The sequence below is a fragment of the Fistularia commersonii genome, chromosome 30 (genome assembly GCF_037954325.1).
Source record: "Fistularia commersonii isolate RoL2024-O1a breed Wild chromosome 30, RoL_Fcom_v1.0, whole genome shotgun sequence".
NCBI lineage: Eukaryota > Metazoa > Chordata > Actinopteri > Syngnathiformes > Fistulariidae > Fistularia > Fistularia commersonii.
The window spans coordinates 4,319,775-4,340,754 of record NC_141313.1 but is presented as its reverse complement, the minus strand read 5'-3'; the positions used below and the strand labels follow the sequence as shown (position 1 = coordinate 4,340,754).

The 20,980-nt window shown below is 41.4% G+C and overlaps 1 protein-coding gene across 1 annotated transcript in view; it reads right to left on the bottom strand.

Annotated features, from left to right (window-relative positions):
* csmd1a (CUB and Sushi multiple domains 1a) overlaps nt 1-20,980 on the bottom strand; it is a 199,065-nt gene that overhangs the window by 98,418 nt on the left and 79,667 nt on the right. The window contains exon 2 of the mRNA XM_086178221.1: nt 4,725-4,947. Within this exon, the coding sequence (XP_086034347.1) occupies nt 4,725-4,947 (223 nt within the window). The remainder of the gene's footprint in view (nt 1-4,724; nt 4,948-20,980) is intronic.

Here is a 20,980-nt window from a genome sequence, read left to right as displayed (position 1 = left end):
CGGGAAAACGGGGGAAGCAGGTGGGGGAGGGCAGGCGGGCTGTTTGCCTTTTTATGGAAAGTTAAGGAAAACTCTGACGTCTTGAATATAGAAACTGACCGTAAAAAGTTCAAAACCTAAATAAACCATTTCAGACCATCTCCAGCCAGTAAGGATGTGTGTGTCTCACGCTTGCAGGAAGGATGTGTATGTGTGTGTGTCTGTGTGTGTGTGTGTGTGTGTGTGTGTATGGTGGTTCTGGGAATGCAGCACTTTTCTCAGCTGGTGTCTAAAACATGAGTTAATAGACATTCATTTCCTATATTAAGACTTCTGAGCGGAAAACTTTTTTTTGGTGTGTGCGTGCGTGTGTGTTCGTGTGTGTGTGTGTGTGTGTGTGTGTGTGTGTTTGGTAGTGCTGGGAATGCACCACTCTCAGCAGCTATCTACAGGATAGCTGCTGAGGAGTTAACAGGAGTTAATAGTCGTCCTCTTTCTGCGTTACGACTTTTGAGCGGACAAACCTTTTTTAGTGTGTGTGTGTGTGTGTGTGTGTGTGTGTGTGTGTGTGTGTGTGTGTGTGTGTGTGTGTGTGTGTGTTTGTATGTTTGGTGGTGCAAGGAATACACCACCTTTCTCAGGTGGTGTCTAAACATGAGTTAATAGACGTTCATTTTCTGTGTTACGACTATTGAGCAGACAACGTTTTTTTTTGGTGTGTGTGCATGTGTGTGTGTGTATGTGTGTGTGTGTGTTTTGTGGTGCTGGAAATACACCACTTTTTCTCAGGTGGTGTCTAAACATGAGTTAATAGACATTCATTTCCTGTGTTACAACTACTGTGCAGACTTTTTTTTTTTGGTGTGTGTGTGTGTGTGTGTGTGTGTGTGTGTGTGTGTGTGTGTATGTATGGTGGAGCTGGGAATATACCACTTTTCTCAGGTGGTGTCCAAAGCATGAGTTAATAGACGTTCATTTCCTTTGAGTAGACAACTCATTTTCTTTGGTTTGCGTGTGTGTGTGTGTGTGTGTGTGTGTATGTGTGTGTGTGTATCAGCACACAGACTCCCGTCCGGCTATTCATCGTACTTAATGTTACTGTTTGTCAGCCTTGAATATACTGTTAAGGTCTATGGCCCGGTTATCGGCAGGTCTATTTACTGCCACGGCGGAGGGATAAATCTCTCATTGGTGTCGCCATCAGGCTTGCTAAATCTAACGGCGCCTGTGCATGTAAGACGCTGCGTGGGGGGGCTGGGCTACCGTCGTTCTGTTTTAACCCCCCCCCCCTTCGGGATTCCAGCTCCTTTGTAAACGGTCAGATATTTTCAGAACCCCCTCCTTTTGGGAAACGGCGGGAGCATCCGAAACAATTTAACTCCCAATTATACCAAAAATGTCTCTGGGGCTTCTTCCTGTTTTCAAAGTGAGTTGCCGCTGACATTACATTGATATGCTAATTACCAAATGCTATTATCGGGCTGACGAACGTCGTGCGAACGATGTGTTTTCACCCCCAGACGGCGTTTATTGTTTTTTTTTTTTTTTTTTTTTCTTTTCGGGGGGGTAATTTCAACGCAGTTTTCCATAAACAAACTACAATATCGTGCCACGTTGCTGGGATGAGGCGCAGCCCGCTGACTGTGTATGTAATTGGTTTCTCCTCACCGGATGCGTTTTCCGCCCCAGAAGCCGGCGCTGTATTTCAGGACGCTGTAAAAATCAGTCCACTCAGCCGGGACGGCAATTTCAAAGGCCCGGGGCCGGGGAACTCGGAGAATATAAGTAGACGTAGTTACAGGTACGAGAATCCCGACCACTGACCCATATATTACAAGTATCTATGAAGTCCTCACACACACACACACACACACACACACACACACGCACATGCAGTTATCTGATATAAGCAGGAACTCCAAGGCGACTAATAAAAACCAAGGGCATCTTTAACGTTCTCCGCGTGTTTGTTTAGCGCCTCCCCTCTTCCTTTCTACTCGGCAGTGGGGAAAAATCACCCGAAAACGTGAATTCTCATTGCATTCAGCGAAAATCACAACTGGTGGTAATTCAATTACTACTTTGGTAATTCAGCTAAAAGTGCTAATGGTACTTTGGATTTTCGGTGACTGAATTGCACTTCTTGTAAATCGCTTTGGTTAAAAGCGTCTGCCAAATGACTGTAAATATAGAATGTAAAATTACAGGAGTGATTACTGGTTCGTTGTTGAGCCTGGATAATTAAACAGACTTAATTCGTGTTTTGAAACCGGTCGCGGTTCCAAAGCGCTTGAGAGCGCGTGGCTACGAGCTTCGCGGTGCGCTAGCCACGATATAAGCTAACCACGCCATCGTCGGGAGGAACTAAGATGTTCAATGCCTTGCTCAAGGGCACTTTGGCACTGGGTTGGGAATCAAACCCCACGTACCCGATCGATGAACTTTCTCACTGTATTTTGCCGTTTTCTCCCCTGTTCTTTTTTTTCCCCCCGCTGCCACGAGCGTTTTCGAGTTTTGGAGATTTTTAGACAGCAGGGAGGTGATGCGGATTTTCAACCAGGCACTCGCTGATACGTAGAACGCCGGGGAAACGTCTCGCGTCAGGGGACGGGTAAAAATAGAAGGAATGGGAGAAGTTTGTTTGTTCTTTCTTTTGATGTATTGCACGGAAAAAAAAAAAAAAAATCGGTTTCTGTGTAAAATTTAGCTTGGGAGAGAGTTCATCAACCTGCTGCTGTAAACGCTTTAAGGTCAATAAACAAGGGTGTCGTGTTTCACTTTTTTCAAAAAGTGCAAAATGCGCGAGTGTACAAGTTCAGGCCAACTTCAGCAAAACTGTATTTTGAAAGTGTCTGCATCTCTTTCATCCGTTCCCTCCCATCTTCCTTTCCTCATCGGTGAAATCCTTCCCGAAAACGCCGTCGGCCCGCCGCCCTCCTCGCGCCGTCGCATGCGAATGCAAGGTTAAAAAGAACACCCCGCATTTGAATAGGCCTCGCTCGCAAATTTGATTAGCCGCGATTCGGCCGGCCCTGATAAAACCGCAAATAGCGAGCGTGTTGAGTTTCCCCTCCCCGTGTTTCCCTTCTCGCCGTAGCGGCTCGATAAAATAGTTCAATAACTAAAGGGAAAAGCGCGGCGGCGCCGATACAGCTGCGGCAATTTGTGTTTGACAGAAGGGCACCTTGTTGCTGCTCCGGGTCGTTTGTTCCGCTGCAATAATATTGCCGAGGAGACGGGATTGATATGAATGATTCATATCTGGCCTGTGATCACCGGCCTGTTCCTTCAGTCAAATTAATTTAATTTTTTTCTTTTCTCTCATTGGTTCCCTGATGGTGGCGTTGAGCACGACGCCGAAAGCCCTTCCTACCTTTTTTAACCGGAAAAAGTCTTTCTGGAAGATCACGTTCAGGTTAGTAGACCCGCACTAAGTTCCCAGAACCCCTGATCGTGCCGTGAAAAGCGACTGGCTCATCCCGACTCTAATACCACTCACCTGTCAAGAGTTCATCCATATTTAATAGCGAAAACCCTTGTAAACCATTATTCCAATTACCCGAGAGCGCCACAGTGACCCAAAGCTAAAGCACTCTTACGTAAAAAGTACTCGCACTGAAGTATTTACGGCAAAATTGGAAGTAAAAGTGGAGCCTGACAGATTTCTTTAGTAGATGTCACCGTTTGTGACATTTCTGGGACCGATTTGTTCAATTATTGTGATTAAATATTAATCTGTATCAGTAAAAATAGCACCGATCGAGCATCGGAAACAAATACTGGATGTCAAAAAAAAAAAAAACGCCGGGTTAACGGCAACCTGGTTAAACTCGGTAATCGACAACCGATGACAGTCACTTACCGTAATTTCCAGACTTTTTTCCACACGCTTTGAAGGCCGCAGCTTAAATGATAATGCGGCTAATTTACGGATTTTTCGGATTAATAACCTTAATGCAGCCAAAACATTTCGCCTCATCATATCAGACCAATAGAATTATACCGAAGAAGACAACTTTAGTGGTTTTAGAGCGCGGATGAAAGACAAAGATGGATTAGGACCACGTGGGGATAGAAAATGGATGGATGGATGAACTTTTCCATTTGTTATTTATCATTAATCTTTTTCGTTAGCCGTGTTACAGGTACCGTGCAGAAAAAAAGCATTTCCAGCATGTATTTTTAGAAGTTACTGGTATGTAATTTAATTAAGAATTAAAAAAAAAAAAAAGGTTTCTGTGTGTCATCTTCCTGTATGTGAGCCCACGTGAGCCCTATATATGTACACATATATTTATTTGGTTATTTTTAACCAGTGCGGCTTATAGTCAGGTGTATTCACCTGTTCCGGAAATTGGGATTCAAACAATCAATCGTTTTGGAAGCTTTAAGCTTTTGTCTTCTTTTTTCTACTGTTTTACTGTTTTTCCTCTTTCAATGCGGGTACTCCATTCAGATAGCCGTTTCATTCCCACTTAGTCTTCAATTTATTAGTCTTCAATTTAATTTATTATTGTAAAATGAGCAATTACCCAACGAAGGATGAAAAAAAAAATGATGTCATACCCCCCCCGAGAGCCGCGATTAAAAGATAGATACATTTATTTCTGTCCTCGCTGTACTGTTTTTTTTTTGTTTTGTTTTTTTTTCGGTCCATCTTCCTGTTTCCAATCAAATGCCATTTTTACAAATTAAAAAATAATTAAAAAAAAAATAATAATAATAATCAAAATTCCCAGCCTTACCTGGTCCTGAAGTTCGCGGGATGCGGGTGTCCATCGTACAAGGACAGGAAGTCATACTCCTCCTCAATGGCGAACGACAGGAAGATGAGCTGGATCCTGCTCCCCTCCTCTCCCACGATGACCCAGGTGCAGTTTGCCCCGTTGGGGTAGCCGTACGGGAAACCCGGCGACTCTATACTGCCATTCCTGCCTTTTAGCGTCCCTCCACATGTGTAGATGAAACCTGGGCGACAAAAAGGGGAAACGTTTCACTTTTTTACAAAACCACACGTGACGGCAAAAGGTGCAAAACCATCCTCTCGCTCCCCGGATGTCGAATTCTCCCCCGGACTCTGATAATATGTCGAAATAGTGTTTTTTTTTTTTTGCGTATCTGCTATTTTGCACTGAGAAAACCATCATGCTGCTCTTGCAGCGTGTACCATTATGGTACTTCTTACTGACCTTTGCTATAAACTGTACAATAACAAAAAAAAAAAAGGCTGCTGCTACTTTTCATGCCGTCAAATATCATTTTTAAACTGCGTGCACTTTGTACTTCATAAGATAGATAAGATAATAACACTTTATTGATCCCCATATGGGAAATTCTTTTGTCATAGTAGAGCAATAACAACACTACATATGAATATAAATATAAATAAAAGAGACAATTAAAAGGATGACAACATAGATTCATGTTTACTGTTTAATATAACAGTGCACTTTATTATTGATTTGCACTCTATTATTATTTTTATTTGGTTAATTTTGTTCTTGTCACCGTGGGATCTTGAGAAACGTCTTCTCGGTCCAGTACATGTTCAGTACCGCGCGGAGAAAATTGACAATAAAGTTGACTCTGACTTCAACCGACTGTTTTTCAGTCCGTCCCAGTGTGTCTCACAGAACGCCGCAATGCTGAAGAATTGTTGTAATCATAAGAATTTTACCCAAATCGCACAAAATTCAGCACAACGCAAACACTTGAACCTCACACACAGTACATACAATAAAACCTTTTTTTTCCACTTTTCTACTTCTTCACTTTTTCCTTTTTTCTTTCTGCATATTCATCTATTTATTCTTCGAGATGTTATTCATATATTTCTAATCTATTTTTCTTATACCTTTAACACAGGGATGCTGCTATCGTTTTATTGTCGTGCAGTTTCTTTCTATTTAAGGCTGTCTGTTTTTGATTCAACCGAATCTGAAAGCTGCTATCTCTAAATTATGTTGCACTGTGTTTAACAACAATAAAAGTCTTGAATCCTTGAACTTGTTTGCGCCGCCACCTCCACCAACAACACACACACACACACGACTTGTGTCTCCAATACAAAGATTTGCAGACTTTAAATCCCCCATGAGGAAAACTGCTCCTTGTAATTTTGTGCGACATGAACGGTATTTGACTTTAAGTGATTCCTACAGGCGGCGTACAAAGTGTCCAACGCGGTTCTGAAGGAGAAAACTAGCTTTACATCGGCGCAGGAATAAACCGCGGGATGCGATGACTGAAGTAGGTCGGCTTTGGTCTGACGGATCCCGCTTCTTTGAAAATAATAACGATGCCACATCAATGCGGTACGAACAGACTCCCGTGGCCAAAACCGAAATCGCTTTATTTCTCGGGGAGTTTTTCAGCGGACCAGGAAGCGATGTTACCCGGACCGCGTCAAAAAATATCCGACATCTCCCGAAAGCTGGTTCCGTCTTTGGGTTCGACGATCGGCAAGCGGCTTCGTGGGAAGACGGCGGTTTCTTTCGGGCGGGGGAGACGCTGATCTACACACCCCCGGGTCCTGATGAGTTACCGTAGGCCCTTCGTTATGGCGCCGCGCCCGGGGCGACAGACGGGTGGGTGGAGGAAAGAGTAACAAGAGCAGGGGAGCCGAGGGAAAGACGCAAAATGAACTAAATCACCTAGATCGAGCTTTACCGTCGTTTCTTTTTAATTGCATGAGACAAATATATGTGTTTTTTTTTTTTTTTTTTTTTTGCTGCAGTTCACCCCAACAGCGAAATCCGCCTCTCAGAAAACGAAGGCAATAATCAAACGTTATCTTTATTTGAAGAATTCGGAGGAGGGTGTATTAAATTAGTTTTAACCCTTTGCAACTTTATTTTTATTCCCTTTCGGTGCCGATGAAATTAATTACGCCGCAGGCTTATTCTCGAACTCGCCAGGTCCCGGTTCACGGCGAAAACTGAAAATGTAAACTGTTGGTGGACGTGATCTTTTTGGTCTCTCTAGTCGCAATCAAGATAATTATGATCTAACTTTATTCTAATTATCCTTTTCATTTTTGTATCAAACGCACTACAGCGGTTCTTTGAGTACCTGTATGGTTGTTTTAGCGGTGATCTTTTGATTCCTGAAGGGAAAATTGTTAACTTATTCTTTTGTTCTTCTCCCTCCACGGGGGAGTCCGACCGCAGAGTCAGCTCATACAGAGAAGAGGCCTTCGGAGCTCGATGTGATTTCCATCACCTCACTCCGGGATCGTACAGCAGGGGGGTTGAGAGTTTGATTTATTATTATTCATTGCTGCTCTTTTTTTTTTATTTTATTTTTATAAACTCACATTGCACCACAAAGCAAAGGGATACATATTAATTGTATTTTCACAACAGCTAAAAAAAAAAAAAGAATTAATTCATTGATTTGGAAAAAAAAATATAGATATATATTTAAGGAAAGGAAGGAAATACTAATTTACAATGTAAAACACACATGTGTGAAATAAAATTGTCCACTTGGGAAGCAACACTGATTCATTTTGACTTGTTTTAAGGACATTACATCCAAGTTGGATCAGCCTGTGGTGTGTTTTTCCCCGTTAATAAATTTTTCCACATTAAATTGGTGTGTAACTCCAAATCCAGACCTCCATGGGTTAATACTTGATTTTCATTGATCATTTTTTGTGCGATTTTGTTGTCAGCACATTTAAATATGTAAAGAACAAAGTATTTCATAAAAATGATATTTCATATTTTCATGTTTCATTCATTCAGATCTAGGATGTAATAGATCATTCAAAATTCAGAAACAACCCCCCCCCCAAAAAAAACTAAAAAACATACGTACTTATTCATTAAAACCATTATATGAATTGCATGTTGGTTAATATGTAGATCTGAAAGTCGATTATAACTGATCCCAAAATTCACTCTAAAAAAACATCCCTTCATTGTTCCCGCGGCCGTTGGGAACCCGGGCCTTATATTCAATTTAAATACCAAATGCCCAACACAACACTATGTGAGTGTGTATATATAAACAAAGCAGTCGGTGTATCAAATAGAAATGAAATGCAGGAAAACAGAACGCCGCGGCAATAAATCCTTCGTCTTCATTTGTCTTTGTACGTGTTCTGTCAGTCCTCCTTTAGCCTGGCAGGCCCGTCACGGGGACAAATATAATGACCAATGGCAGCCTGAGCGGCAATTAAAACCCACTACCTCTGGCCCTTCACAACCAATCAGAGATAAGACGATGAGGAACCGAAGGGACAAGCAGAACTGCGGGAGGAAAATACAGGTACTTCAAACTGGCCTTTGTATAGGAGAAACTTTGTATATGCAGGATGTTTTTCTTCGATAAATCATCCCTTAACGAAAGCACTGCTTGTTATGCTAGTTTGTGAATCAGACTTGGGTCAGAACGACCAAAATTCTAGTTTTGGATAGAAACGCTGTCCAACGAAGACGCAAAGTAGATTGATGAGCGGATTTCTTTCCGGGTTTGAGGATGGATTTCGAGATCAGCCCTTTATTCGTTCGCATCTCGTGCTGCACGACCATTGCGCGTTCCCTTGCGACGGAGCGTCCAGGATTTGATGAAGGGATCATTTTAGAGCTACAGTCGGCGCAGGAGCAGCTCCCTATTTGTTTGCTATATTTAACCTGTTTGCGCATAAATCACCCATCTACGAACCAGAAGGACGGCGGTTTACGAGAAGGGGGAGGACGGTTTTGGGCGGTTTAAGAATGGAAGATACAGACTATCTTGACGCAGCAGACATATTCGGCAAAGAGGCACTCAATGTCACCGTTTATTCGGATAAAGTGTTTTACCTTGAGAGCACAGGGGCCCGGGTGAAACATGTACTTATTGAGGCATTCTCCTTGGAATGAGCCGTCAAATACTCCGTGATTTGTGTTGTTATCCGTTATGATAAGAAATGTTCAGAGCAGAAATGAATGAGCTTGACAGCGGAACACCTGCGCCGGTTTTGAAATGTAATCATGAAAAGAGGCCGGGAAAGGATGGGAAGGAATGGGAAGGGATGGTTACTTTCGTCCTCAGAGGGGAGGTCGATGGTTCTTTGGCGTTTGGGGGCGGGTCGGCGATGATATTTTCAAAAAAAAAAAAAAAAGGCACGGTATGGCTATCAATTCCCGGAGGTGCAGATCGTGCATCTCACGGATGTCAGAGAATTTCTGACAAACGGGCGTCTCTGACGGGTCCTTGGCGTATCTGAGAAGCTCAAAGTCTTTAAGCGAAGGTCCAGTGGGGCTCCAGGAGCGAAAAAAAAATCAAAATAAAAAAGGTAGATTTGATCTGAGCCCATGATGAGGAGCAGTAATGATGCTTTTTTTAAATGCCGATGATGTAATTCCCTGTAATGGTTGCACCGTCCAGGACCCGACGTGCTGATCTGAACCACCTGAGTCCGTCCAGCAGATGCCCACCGCGCCGTCCAAACCATCTCATCTCCAGAACATGCACTACCCGTCTTACAGACTCATTCTCGTCCCTCTCCATCCTCCCCGCTCCAATACATCATCGCGTCTGCACGGAGAAACGACTAAAAGTTTATTTAGGTGGTTTCACTTGCAAAACCTGAGCGACGCGACTACTCGATACGACCGCTCGGAGCGACCTTGCGTCTTGCGGCCACGCCGTTTAGAGAGCACCCAGAGGACTCTTTCGGATGAGAATCAGAGATGTTATGAATGTTCATAAATTTATAAGAACTAAAGGTAAGTGGGTGTTTTGTACCTGAAGGATAAATTACAACTACCTGCTTCTGAGATCTTTTATGCTTCCCAAGAAAGCCTCGGCTGCTCGGGTTTAGAAGCAAAGGAGGAATTGGAGGTATTTTGTGTTTTTTGTTCAATTTAACCGATGAAGGAAAACTTGGTGGAGTACAACATGGAGTTAGAAAACACCCTTATTTCATTGGATTTTGGAAGGGTCATTTTTTTTTTTTTTTTTTTTTTTGTGGGGGGGATTTCTCGTGGCGGTGATTTCGAGGGTGGAATGCCAGCTCAGTCGGGGGAAGGAAACGGTGGATTGAACGGGGTCAACAACGGCTGGGCATATGGACTTCGCGGGTGGCCGTCCGTCGGTGCCGCAGAAGAAGCGCTGACTTCCAAGTCTTTTGAAGAAACACTTGGATCCTTCCCTTCTTGGCAAAAAAAAACAGACCCGGGACGGCGGCCGACTCCGGAGGGGGAAGCAAGATGACAAGTGTTTGGGTGGCTTAAAACTGCCAAATAAAATATTATAAATAATAACAATTATTACACAATAATAATAATGATAATTATTATTATTACTATTATGAATTATAATACAATTACAATAATAATAAGATTGATACTTATACTTCTTATTATTATTAATAGTGGTAGTATTACTACTAGTAGTAGAATAAAAATGATATATTATATGTGATATATTTATATATATTGGTTTACTGATGTATTATATAATAATAATGATAACGACAACAACAATAACAATAATAATAATGATAATAATAATTGCTATTATAATTGTCATAATTACTTAAAAATAATAATTTTAAACATCAATTATTATTATTAGTCTTCAGGAATAATAATAATAAAATAATTCATATAAATTAAATGCATGCATTAATATAATACAAATAATAATTATTGAAATATTATATCTATATGTAATAAATTATCTTTATTGCTGTTGCTGTTTAAATAATATAATACATACACAATGGATGTACATATAATAATAATAATAATAATAAAAATAAATGCTAATAAATGATAAGAAAAGATAATAATAATAATAATAATAATAAACAATTACATTAGTAAGATTTAAACAAATCCTGATTTCAATATGACATTCACAAATAAATGTATTTTATTTTCATTTTCAAAGCTTAGTTCAAGTCCCCCTTTTCCCTGTGTGTCTATCTTAAGATGTTCGACCTCTTCACCGGCCGGGCCCGAGGTCAAGTTCCACGACAGGAGGTCGAGATGTCAAATCTGCCCCCGGCTCGTAAATAAGGAGGTTCAAAACCTTCAAAACCTGAGAAATCTCTCTCAATCTGAGAAACCGCATTCATGAACGTGAAGGGAAAAAGCTTCTGGATCCGAACCCCCCTTCCGTTGCAAAGGTGAGGCTCCATCAGAGGAGCCGCGGTCCTTAAATACGGACTCATCAGGTGGAGTTAATGAGTTAAATGAGGGGCGATGGAGGATATAAACAAGAGCCCATTACGGATGAAGAATAGCGGGAAAATGAAGGGGAATGCAGAGACTGATGTTGTCGTGGGGGAGGGAAAATTAAAGTCAATATGCATAATGCATTCAAGGAAAATTGCACATTACAGTTTGGGAGAAAGCAGCGAGCGGATTGCAACGGCGCTGATAACATTTGCCTCAAGACAGACTGAATGAAATGTGATTTATACACGACATTATATTTCCGCGCAACGTTTTATATGAAGCTCTGAATCAAGCCCGTGTTTTTAATTAAAGCCGAGACGCTCATTGGAAGAGCGGCCTCGGAAAAACACGCGGGAAAATTTTCTGGATGCGTGAGCAGCTGAACTATCATAGGCAAACTTCTTTCACATAAACAAAGCCATAGGTTATCAGAAGGTACGTTCTCCGCAGCTACCTTAATGTTCACTTTAGTAACTCTTATCAGTCATTTTAAATGTCAACACAACCGCGGCGTGATGCCATTATCCGTTAATAGTGTGGTAAATGGCTCATTTCGAGAGAGAATGTTGCTGGAAAGAAGCAAATTTACAACCGAAAAGGAGAAACTTTAGCGGTCGAACAGGAGAAGACGCATCAGACCGAGCTTTTCGAAACAGGAAATGGAAAGTTGGGGGGAAGGAAGGGGCGGGGCAAAGTTAACCTTTTTTTGCACGAGCAAATTGAAATACATTTTTATGAAAAAATATGCATTTTCCTAATACTGTTTGAACATACTTGTGTGTGTGTGTGTGTGGGTCTGTTTGTGTGAATATGTGTGTGTGTGTGATAGAGAATTTTCTATTTGATTTGAATAAAAATTAGAATTAGAATTACCTCACGCTTCAATTGCCCATAGGTTGGAGTTACAGTTATCTCTTATAATTATTATTCTAGAAAAATGTACATACATGTATATTCACACACATGCATACATATACATATATATTCATTTATTTTATTTTATTATTTTTTTTGATATATTTTAATATCTTTATTTTTAAAAGATTTATTTAATGAATATAATTTTATAATACATTTATAATACATTTTATAATAAATTTATAATGTATAATAATATGATTTTATAGTGATAAATAAATTACTTATTTTTTTATTAATTAATCTAAAAAAATATTTAAAATTCATCTTGATTTTTTTTTTCCTTTTTTTCTCTCCCTAGCGAGGCCGTTGCACTCCAAATGAACTATCATTATCAAATTTAGAAACTGCGGAAGCGTTTTCGGCGAACAGAAACAGACAGAGGGGCAGAGACGGAGGGCAGAACAAACACAGAGAAAAGGAACAGATATAGTCTCATTCATCATCGCACTAAGAATGAAAGGATGATTTAAAAGTCATCACTCAGAGTAATAGAGGAGAGGGAGCGGGGAGGAAGAAAGAATGAGGGAAATATGGAGAAATGCAGAAAGAAAGATGGGAGGGTAAAAGGAAGGGGTGGGTGGAGATGGAGAGATGGTGGAAGAAGGAATGGAGGAAGAGGGAGACAGGGGTAAAAGAGAGATTTCTAATTATGCTGACTACCAGACCGAAACTGACAACCGTTCTCTATACACACACACACACACACACGCAGGGTCGAAAAAGACAAGCACGCATGCACGCGCTGTCACATGGTCGCATGTACACACCATAATAAAAAGACACACATGCACTCATACATACACAGGCAGATTCAGGGGGACAGGCAAACACACCCCTGCATCACCCCATGAATACTGATGCAGTGGAGTGCTTGCAAAAATAACACACACACACACACACACACACACACACACACACATACACGCACATGCAGTTTATTGAACACCAAGACCACTTAAACCTTTCACTCATCACCGCATCTACCGGTTCACCTCCTTGACCTTTTCATCTCTCTGGCACACACACACACACACACACAGTCATTATTAATCACAGCCCGTGTTATTGTAAATAAATCATGCTTCATGTGTGACTTGATTCATTGGATTTCTGTGATCAGTACCATCAGTGTACAACCCCTATATTTCTTGGAAACTACTTGCTGCTGAGCGAAAAAATGAAGAGATATAGGGTTATGAGTTGGGATTCAGATGCAGACTTTACATTCAGTGACATTATCATGAAATAAAGGAAGAAAGAAATCATAAATACAGTATAATATCGTAATAATATATATCAATAATATGTAATTATTTTCAAATAGTTAATTTATTTTGTATATATATATATATATATATATTGGATATATCATTATTATTTTTATTATATTATTTTTCTTCTTCTTTTGGCTTTTCCCTTTAGGGGTCACCACAGGGAATCAACCTTCTCTATCTTACCCTATTCTTTCTATCCTCGTCTCTCGTGCCAACAAAGCTCATATCCTCTCTCGCTACGTCCATAAATCTTCTCTTTGGTTCTTCCTCTAGACATCCTGCCTGTCTCCAATTCCTATCATTATTACTTTTGTTAAAATTATTATTATTAGTAGTAGTCGTCAGAATCAAAATAAATGTTATTGGTCTCCGAGGGGCAATTGAAGGGCACCAAGGGTATCAGCATCAAATTGTGAATATCAAAAAATATAAATAACTAAATAAATAAAAAATTGTATTGCAATGTCCCAAATGTGGAAACATTATAGGCACAATTTATAATAATAATAATAATATGTATTATTATTATTATTATTATTATTATTCAAAACATTGATCACATAATTTTAGCATTTTACACATTAGCACTTTTTAGTTTTTTATGAATTAGTACAATTTTTTTTTTTCCCCAGATATCACCAGTGATGTATGAGAACAATTAAAAGGGTCCCAGTCAGACTTGAGTATCCTGTGCAGTAACAACTTCAACATCTCTGTTTCCACAAACCCTCCCATCGAAAGGGCCAGTTAAAATAGTTTCGGAGCATCCTTTTTAAGTCCACGAGGGGGGAATTGAAGTAATAAAAAAATGATTTGGGGGGGCCAGCGCTCCGGGCGAAGCGTTTTCTCCCCGCAGACCCCAACAGAGATGCTAATTGGCAAACAGTAAAAAGATTTGTGGTCGGACCGGGTCGCTCCCAGGTGTGAATATAAGCAACGGTGCTAATGAGAACCGGGGTTTAGCTGGAAAAGAGCATGCGTGCTCAGCGAAAGCCCCCCTGGATAAAAGAAGCTTAAAGACAAAGAAGAAAATCTGCTTCTTCAATTGGGGGGATTTAATGAACCCAAGTCTGCAAAATAAGCTTCATATATTTCCTCAAAGCAGTATCTCATCTCGAACGTCTCAGACAAAGCACCGCGGAGAGAAATACAAGGCTGACAAGTGGCTTACGCTCGCACACTTCATTCCTGGGAAGGTAAACTTACTATGGAAACAGTATTCTCGGAAAAAAAATAGAACTGTGACAAGTTTTATGAAATAATATGCGACTATGTAAAGATTCCCTCCTTGTCTGAATATTCAGTATGGCTTCCTAACCGCACTTCTTCCCTTCAAAATGCAGTCTGTCGGTCTGCAGCACTTTACTGAATATAAAACCTCTCAATCCAAAAAAAGGTATTAATCCAGAGTTTGTGAATTTGCCAGGGTTATTGTGAAAAACTGATTTTTTTTATCATCAAATTGATTCATTCATCCATCTGTCCACTATTGTATCTTTGTTTCAATTTTTTTTGCAGCTGATGTCATTTTGTAAAACTAATAATAATAATAATAATTCTTTGTAGGAAAAAAAAAACTCACTGTCAGCAGGAATATTTATTATATTGCATTTTTTTTAAGTATTTATTATATTTTTGAATATATTCATGAATATTTGCATTTATTGATATATTATAATTAATCTATTTCTCTATTAGCATTTAATGAAACTCAAGGTTTTACACCTCATTTATATCAAACTTGAGGTTATTAATCCCATGACTGCATGACGTTTAACGCATTTGATGGATTTAGTAGAAATGATTTATTATCACTTCATGTTACAATTACATTGAACTCGATAAGGGTAATTTGGAGATGTGACATATATATATATTACATGTTAAAAACATAAAATCACAAATTAAAGACATGAAACAGACGCTGCTGTGCATCCCCCAGAGTTGTTCGCTTCGCGGAGTTATCGCTCAATACTCAACTGACAGCAATCGTGTCAGCCAACTTTGCGATCGCGCCGACCGACCGACGTAATACCATGTAATCGGGTCGAAAATCACATTTAATACTTAGGCGGGATGAAAAGTCCCGGGTGTAGAGTTTCTAGAAGGCTGTCATCGGATTCCGCTGCAGAGAAAATCAACAGAAACCCAAAGTATCCCCGAAAAACACTGACGCTGGATTAGCCGGAATCGGTCAATCTAATGCAAAACAGGGATTAGTTTGTCGGAAGGGGAGTTGTATACCGATGCCCAAATTCGTTGGAATAGGTGAACCTGTGTCAGCTGCCCTGTCTGAACTCCCCAAAATGCCCGCAACCCCTTTACTTCATATTTTTTTTTGCCATATAAATAAAAAGTTACAGATACAGACATCAAGCGCTTTTTTTTCAAAGCCGGCACCGATCACTCCCTGCCGTCGCTGCTGTAATAGGAACGGCTGTGCGTTGCGTTTGCTTCCGATGAGCCTGCGAGCCGATTTGAGCGTCTTTCTCTCGGGAACTTGTAACCACATTCCAACACCACTGCCTGCTAACTTGTATTTTTTTTTTTTTTTTCATTTTAATGCTGGGATATGCCCGAGGCCTGCGGGCTAATGCAGCTGTGATACTCCATCCCCACAGGATTTAAGTCCAAAAAAAAAAAAAAAAAAAACATGAAGCGAGGGGAATTTTTTTTTCAAAACCCTTCACAACAACGGGATGTAGAAACCCCCGGCTGTAAGCGCACGTGGGGGCGGGGCTGGCCGAGATGGCGGGGCTTATTTCGGAGAGGTGACTGAGGCTGAAATCGATGACAGGCGTGTCATTTCCGAAAGGGGAAGAAACCGATAATCGATCAATAAAACTCATTTTCTCGTGGCGTTGACGGCTGAATTAGGATCCGTTTGCATTGTTATTATTTCAGCGTCCCCCCACGAACTTCCCCATGTACCTCCGGGGGTCCTTCACCCCCCTCCCCTCCTCCGTCTCTATTTCCTCCTCTTCCTTTTAGTCCATCTCTTTCATCTCTCTGCTTTTTTTTTCTCTCTCTTTCTCATCTCTGGCTCTCTCTGGGGACGCCAGCGATACCAGATTCGCTTAAAGGGCCTTTGCGTCTAATCCCGCGGACTCTCATTTATGATTAAACAGTCTCATCCCCAGCGGACTAAAGCGGCCAATCGCAAAACGCCGCAGACAAACCATCCAATCGGCATTCAGATCACCGCACGATTCACCCGCGGGGGTGAGTAAAAAATCTAAATAAATGAGATGTGTGTTTATATGCTTGTGTTTCGTCATGTGTGTATATCAGGGGTCTATATCTCATTTTTGTCCGGTAGCCACATACTTCCTAATTTGATGTCGAGGGGGCCGGGGCAGTAAAATCATTGCCTAGAAGTAACGCAAAATCCAAAGTTTTCCTTTTTTTTTTTACATATAGAATTTTTTTATATGTAATGAACAGTTTCCATAAAAAAAATGTTAAAAATGAATATTAAAAAAGAATTGATGAAATGACACCCTGAAAATATTGTTGAGCTAAAAGAGAAAATCTTGTCAATGTGGGAAAATTTTGCCACTAGAATTTATTAGATTTATTAGTGGTACATATAAAAGGAGGTATAGTGTTTACAAGGTTAATGATGGCTATCCTGGTTATTATATCAATCTTTTTCGTTTTGCTTTTCTTTGCTATTGTTTTTTGTGGTTTTTCTAGATATAAGAAAAGAATAGATCGCTTTAACAATGTCACGAGACGTTTTTTCATCCAAAAATAATTTTATTTTCAAATTTTGCAGCAAAAAATACATTGCAAAGTTACTTTTTCATTTTTGCCTGGCCTGTTTTTTTTTTGTAGCCCACTATTTATGCATATGAGAAAAATTAAGCACGGGTCGTACAAACACAAAGATTCGATTTCGGTTAGGGGGCCACAAAATATTGTCCCGAGGGCCGCGAGTCTGAGACCCTTGTTGTAAATGAAGGCGATTTTAATTTCTCTCCGTGGGAAGAGGAGACTTCAAGCGCAGGAGAGGGACGGAAAAAACGAAAAAAAAAAAAAAAGAGTTGTCAGACTAAATCGGCGGGAGAGGGGGACGGGCCGGATCGCAAAAGGTAAAAACGCAACAAGGCGGGAAGACAGAGCGGGAGAGAGTAACCATGTTAGAAATATCCCATTGGTTCCTGCTGTCAGGAATCTTTGTCAGCCAGGAATTAGACCGCTTCGCGCCGGCCCTGAGTGACAGTCAGCCCGGGGTCCCGACTACACCCCGGAGGGGGTGAAGATAAATCAGGGAAATGTCTGGGGAGAGACAGAGGGAACACACCGGGCTGAAAATCAATTTATAACAATGTCAGTCAGAGACAGAAGGAGACGACGGAGATGGGGAAGATGTGAGGGTGGTGGTGGTGGCGGTGGTGGGGAGGAGGGGGTGGAGATAAGGAGAAAGAAAAAGAAGAGGAACACCGGCGAACGGGAGGGAGGCCATTAGTGAAATGGACACGTATGAAAGGGAATGCACAAAGCACCCGGATGGAAACACCTGAAGAGCCCTGATTGAACGGAGATGAAAACAGAAGGGAACCGCCGAGAGGTCAAGACTCCAGATACCGGATTAGGTCTTGATAATGGGACCCCCTTTCCGGGGAGGGGACGAACGGCGGCGTTATCGTCAACAAGTGAGAGGGGCTCGGATCCCCTCCACGGGACGGTAGGTCCCATTTACGCCGTTTGAATTGAGAAGTCGGGGGCCGAGCGGGTTATTTCCAGCCCGAAGAGGAGGAGGAGGGCGTCTGCGATAGTCTCATTATCCCCCGACAGTCTTGTTGATAATCCTCTCCGGGTCGGTCTCTCGGGGATCGAAAAGAGCAAAGTGGGAGGGGGGAAACGGATCGTATCCGTAGCCCTTCCCCGATACCGGCGAGATCAAAGAACCCCGACAGAAATCCAGACTCGGAATTAAACATTTATGAGAAAGCGTGATGCCGAGATGAAGGGACCAGACGTCGATCGGGAGCACTTGAGCGTGTCGATACCGGCGGCAGATAAGTTTGCGGCACGGTGACGCATAATAAATACACAGATATCATGTGATGTGTTTGGTTTTGTTTTTTTTGTCAGTCAACCACAGCAGGTGTTGAACAAAGGTACACGGAAATGATGGCGTAGCTGTTTATTTGCGCAGCCGCTGCCTTCCACGCCGGCGAAGGGTATTCTTGCGGTTTCCGAAAGCACTTGTAAATTGGAGGCTGACGAGATTTTGATATCCCCATTAAGCAACTGTTGTCTGGAATTATGGGAGGAAATGAATGCGGTTTCGAGAAGGGCGAGCGGCGGCGCAGCGAGACGACGCGCGCGTACATGAGCGGCGGCGAAGAATAGGATTGTAAAAACATAAAAATAACACAGAGGCATCAGGCGTCTGCGTCACTGGTTCTTCCTCGGACCCTTGTACTATTGATTCGCATCAATCTTCTAATTTCTGGCTGTATTTGTACTCATGAGAGGGTATTCATATAATTGCTTGTGCGATGTTTTTGTGTCGCAAAGGTCCTTTTAATACGAGCTGAAAGGTCCACATAATCAGCAAATAGCTCATCTCTGCGGCGTAAAAAGGACGAGGCGTAAACAAACGCATCCTTCCTAATGGTGTTTATCACCAGATTTACACTGTGTAATTTTAGCCTCTTCAAAATGAATGAATAAATACATGCATTAGTAAATCAATGAATAAATACTTTTAAAAAATGAGTCAATACACCACAATCCTGATAATAAGAATAAAAATCAGGATAATAGAAAGTTTATATATCTGGCCTTCAAACACACCGACGGTCACGAATCGCGGAAGTTAAAATTGATGATACAAGTACAAGTACGACGGTTTTACATCGTATTACATTTGTTTATTTAGCCTCCAGTTCAGATCATTTATTTATGCAGTGTGTAGCATGAAGGCTGCGCGAAGGTATTCGTGTCCCGGTACCTTCGCGACGTGTGTTGTAACTTCCAAACAGTTTGTCATGTTAGCGTGGAGCTCGAGGGCGAACTGTGTGTATGTCATTCACAATACGCATGTGTGTGTGTGTGTGTGTGTTTCGATCTGTAGATCAACATCAGGAATGCCGCCAGTCTTACAGGCTTGCAATCTGCCCGATGAAGCTGCAGCCTTTCAAAAAGCTGCAACCGCATGAAGAGCAATGAATCTTTCAAACTTCAAAAATTCCCTCAGAGGCGTCTTTCCTCAGCTGACTGTTGAATACTCATCGACTCCCATTCCTGTCTTTTTCTTTTTTATTTATTTATTACATTTATTTTTTATTTTATTTTTTTTAAAACAATGTTTAGACTCTCTTGGAGCCAACATCATGTAACAGGAGGGTTCGGGTCCCATTTTATCTCTATGTATAAAAGTCAACGGTGCACTGTATCGTGGCGCTCATTTTACGCACATTATGAAAAGCATAAATTATTTTGTAATTTTTTTCCTTGTTTGTTTTTATCACTGAAAGGAACCTAAACTGTCTAGATCCAGTTGAACATAATTATTTGAGTAAACCACATGTAAAATATGTGATAGTGGAACATTCAGTTCATTTTCATTTATTCTACTAAAAATGCCTTTAAATGGGTGACATTTGAATCCATTTTTTTTTTTTTTGAAACTCCGAACCATATCGAGCTGCAATAATAACCCTCATGTTTGGGCGGTTATTTCTATATTAAATTTCGGTTAAATGCGGCACTTTGCCTGGAACGGCAGTTTTGCAGACCTCTGACTCTGCACAACTTTGAAGAGGACGGGGAGCGACCGGAATAAGTAATGAATCTTTAAAACTCCGCTTTCTAAGAAAAGTGGGTCACGGAGAGCAGACAAAGAATGCCGAGCGGTAAACAGAAGCTCGGGGAGGGAATGGAGAGGATGAGCGGCAACTCGGGCTTGTCAGTGTCGGAATTTAGAGAAGGGGAGAGAGTCGGGCGGTGCGGGACTGAGCATTTGAAAGTCGTGAGGGAAGGAGAAGGGGGGAGGAAGGGGGGACACGAGCCGGAGCGCAAATGCAGAATCCAGAGTGTTTACTATTGATTTCATCACTCAGCACCTAATGAGGCCTCTCCGCGAAGACACAAAGAGTAGATACATAAACCCCGGCTGATTGGCAGGTGTGCTACCGGGCTCGGGGTTAATGAGGCGGGAGCCGTCTTAGCCAGCGAGGGGGGAAGGTGCTCAAATATCTTGTACCTGCTGGGCGTCATCGTCTCCCACCTGACTAATGAGGTCCGACAAGAAGATACGGGGTAAACACGGACGTCGTCCCGGTAAAGTCAGAGGAGTGGGTTACTCGCTCCGCTCACCCGCCTGCTTCTGCCGTTCTGACTTCCACCGGCTGCTCTGACTTTTTAATTCGTCTCGTTTTCTACATCTTCCTAAATCGTCGATAAACTGTAAACACACACCCGTCGGTCGCCAGATACTTTCCAACATACCGGATTTTTCGGACTATACGTCGCTCCGGAGTATAAGTCGCACAAGCCAAAAATGCATAATAAAGACCGAAAAAAAAAACATATATAAGTCGCACTGGAGTATACTTTCCCACATACCGTATTTTTCGGACTATACGTCACTCCGGAGTATAAGTCGCACAAGCC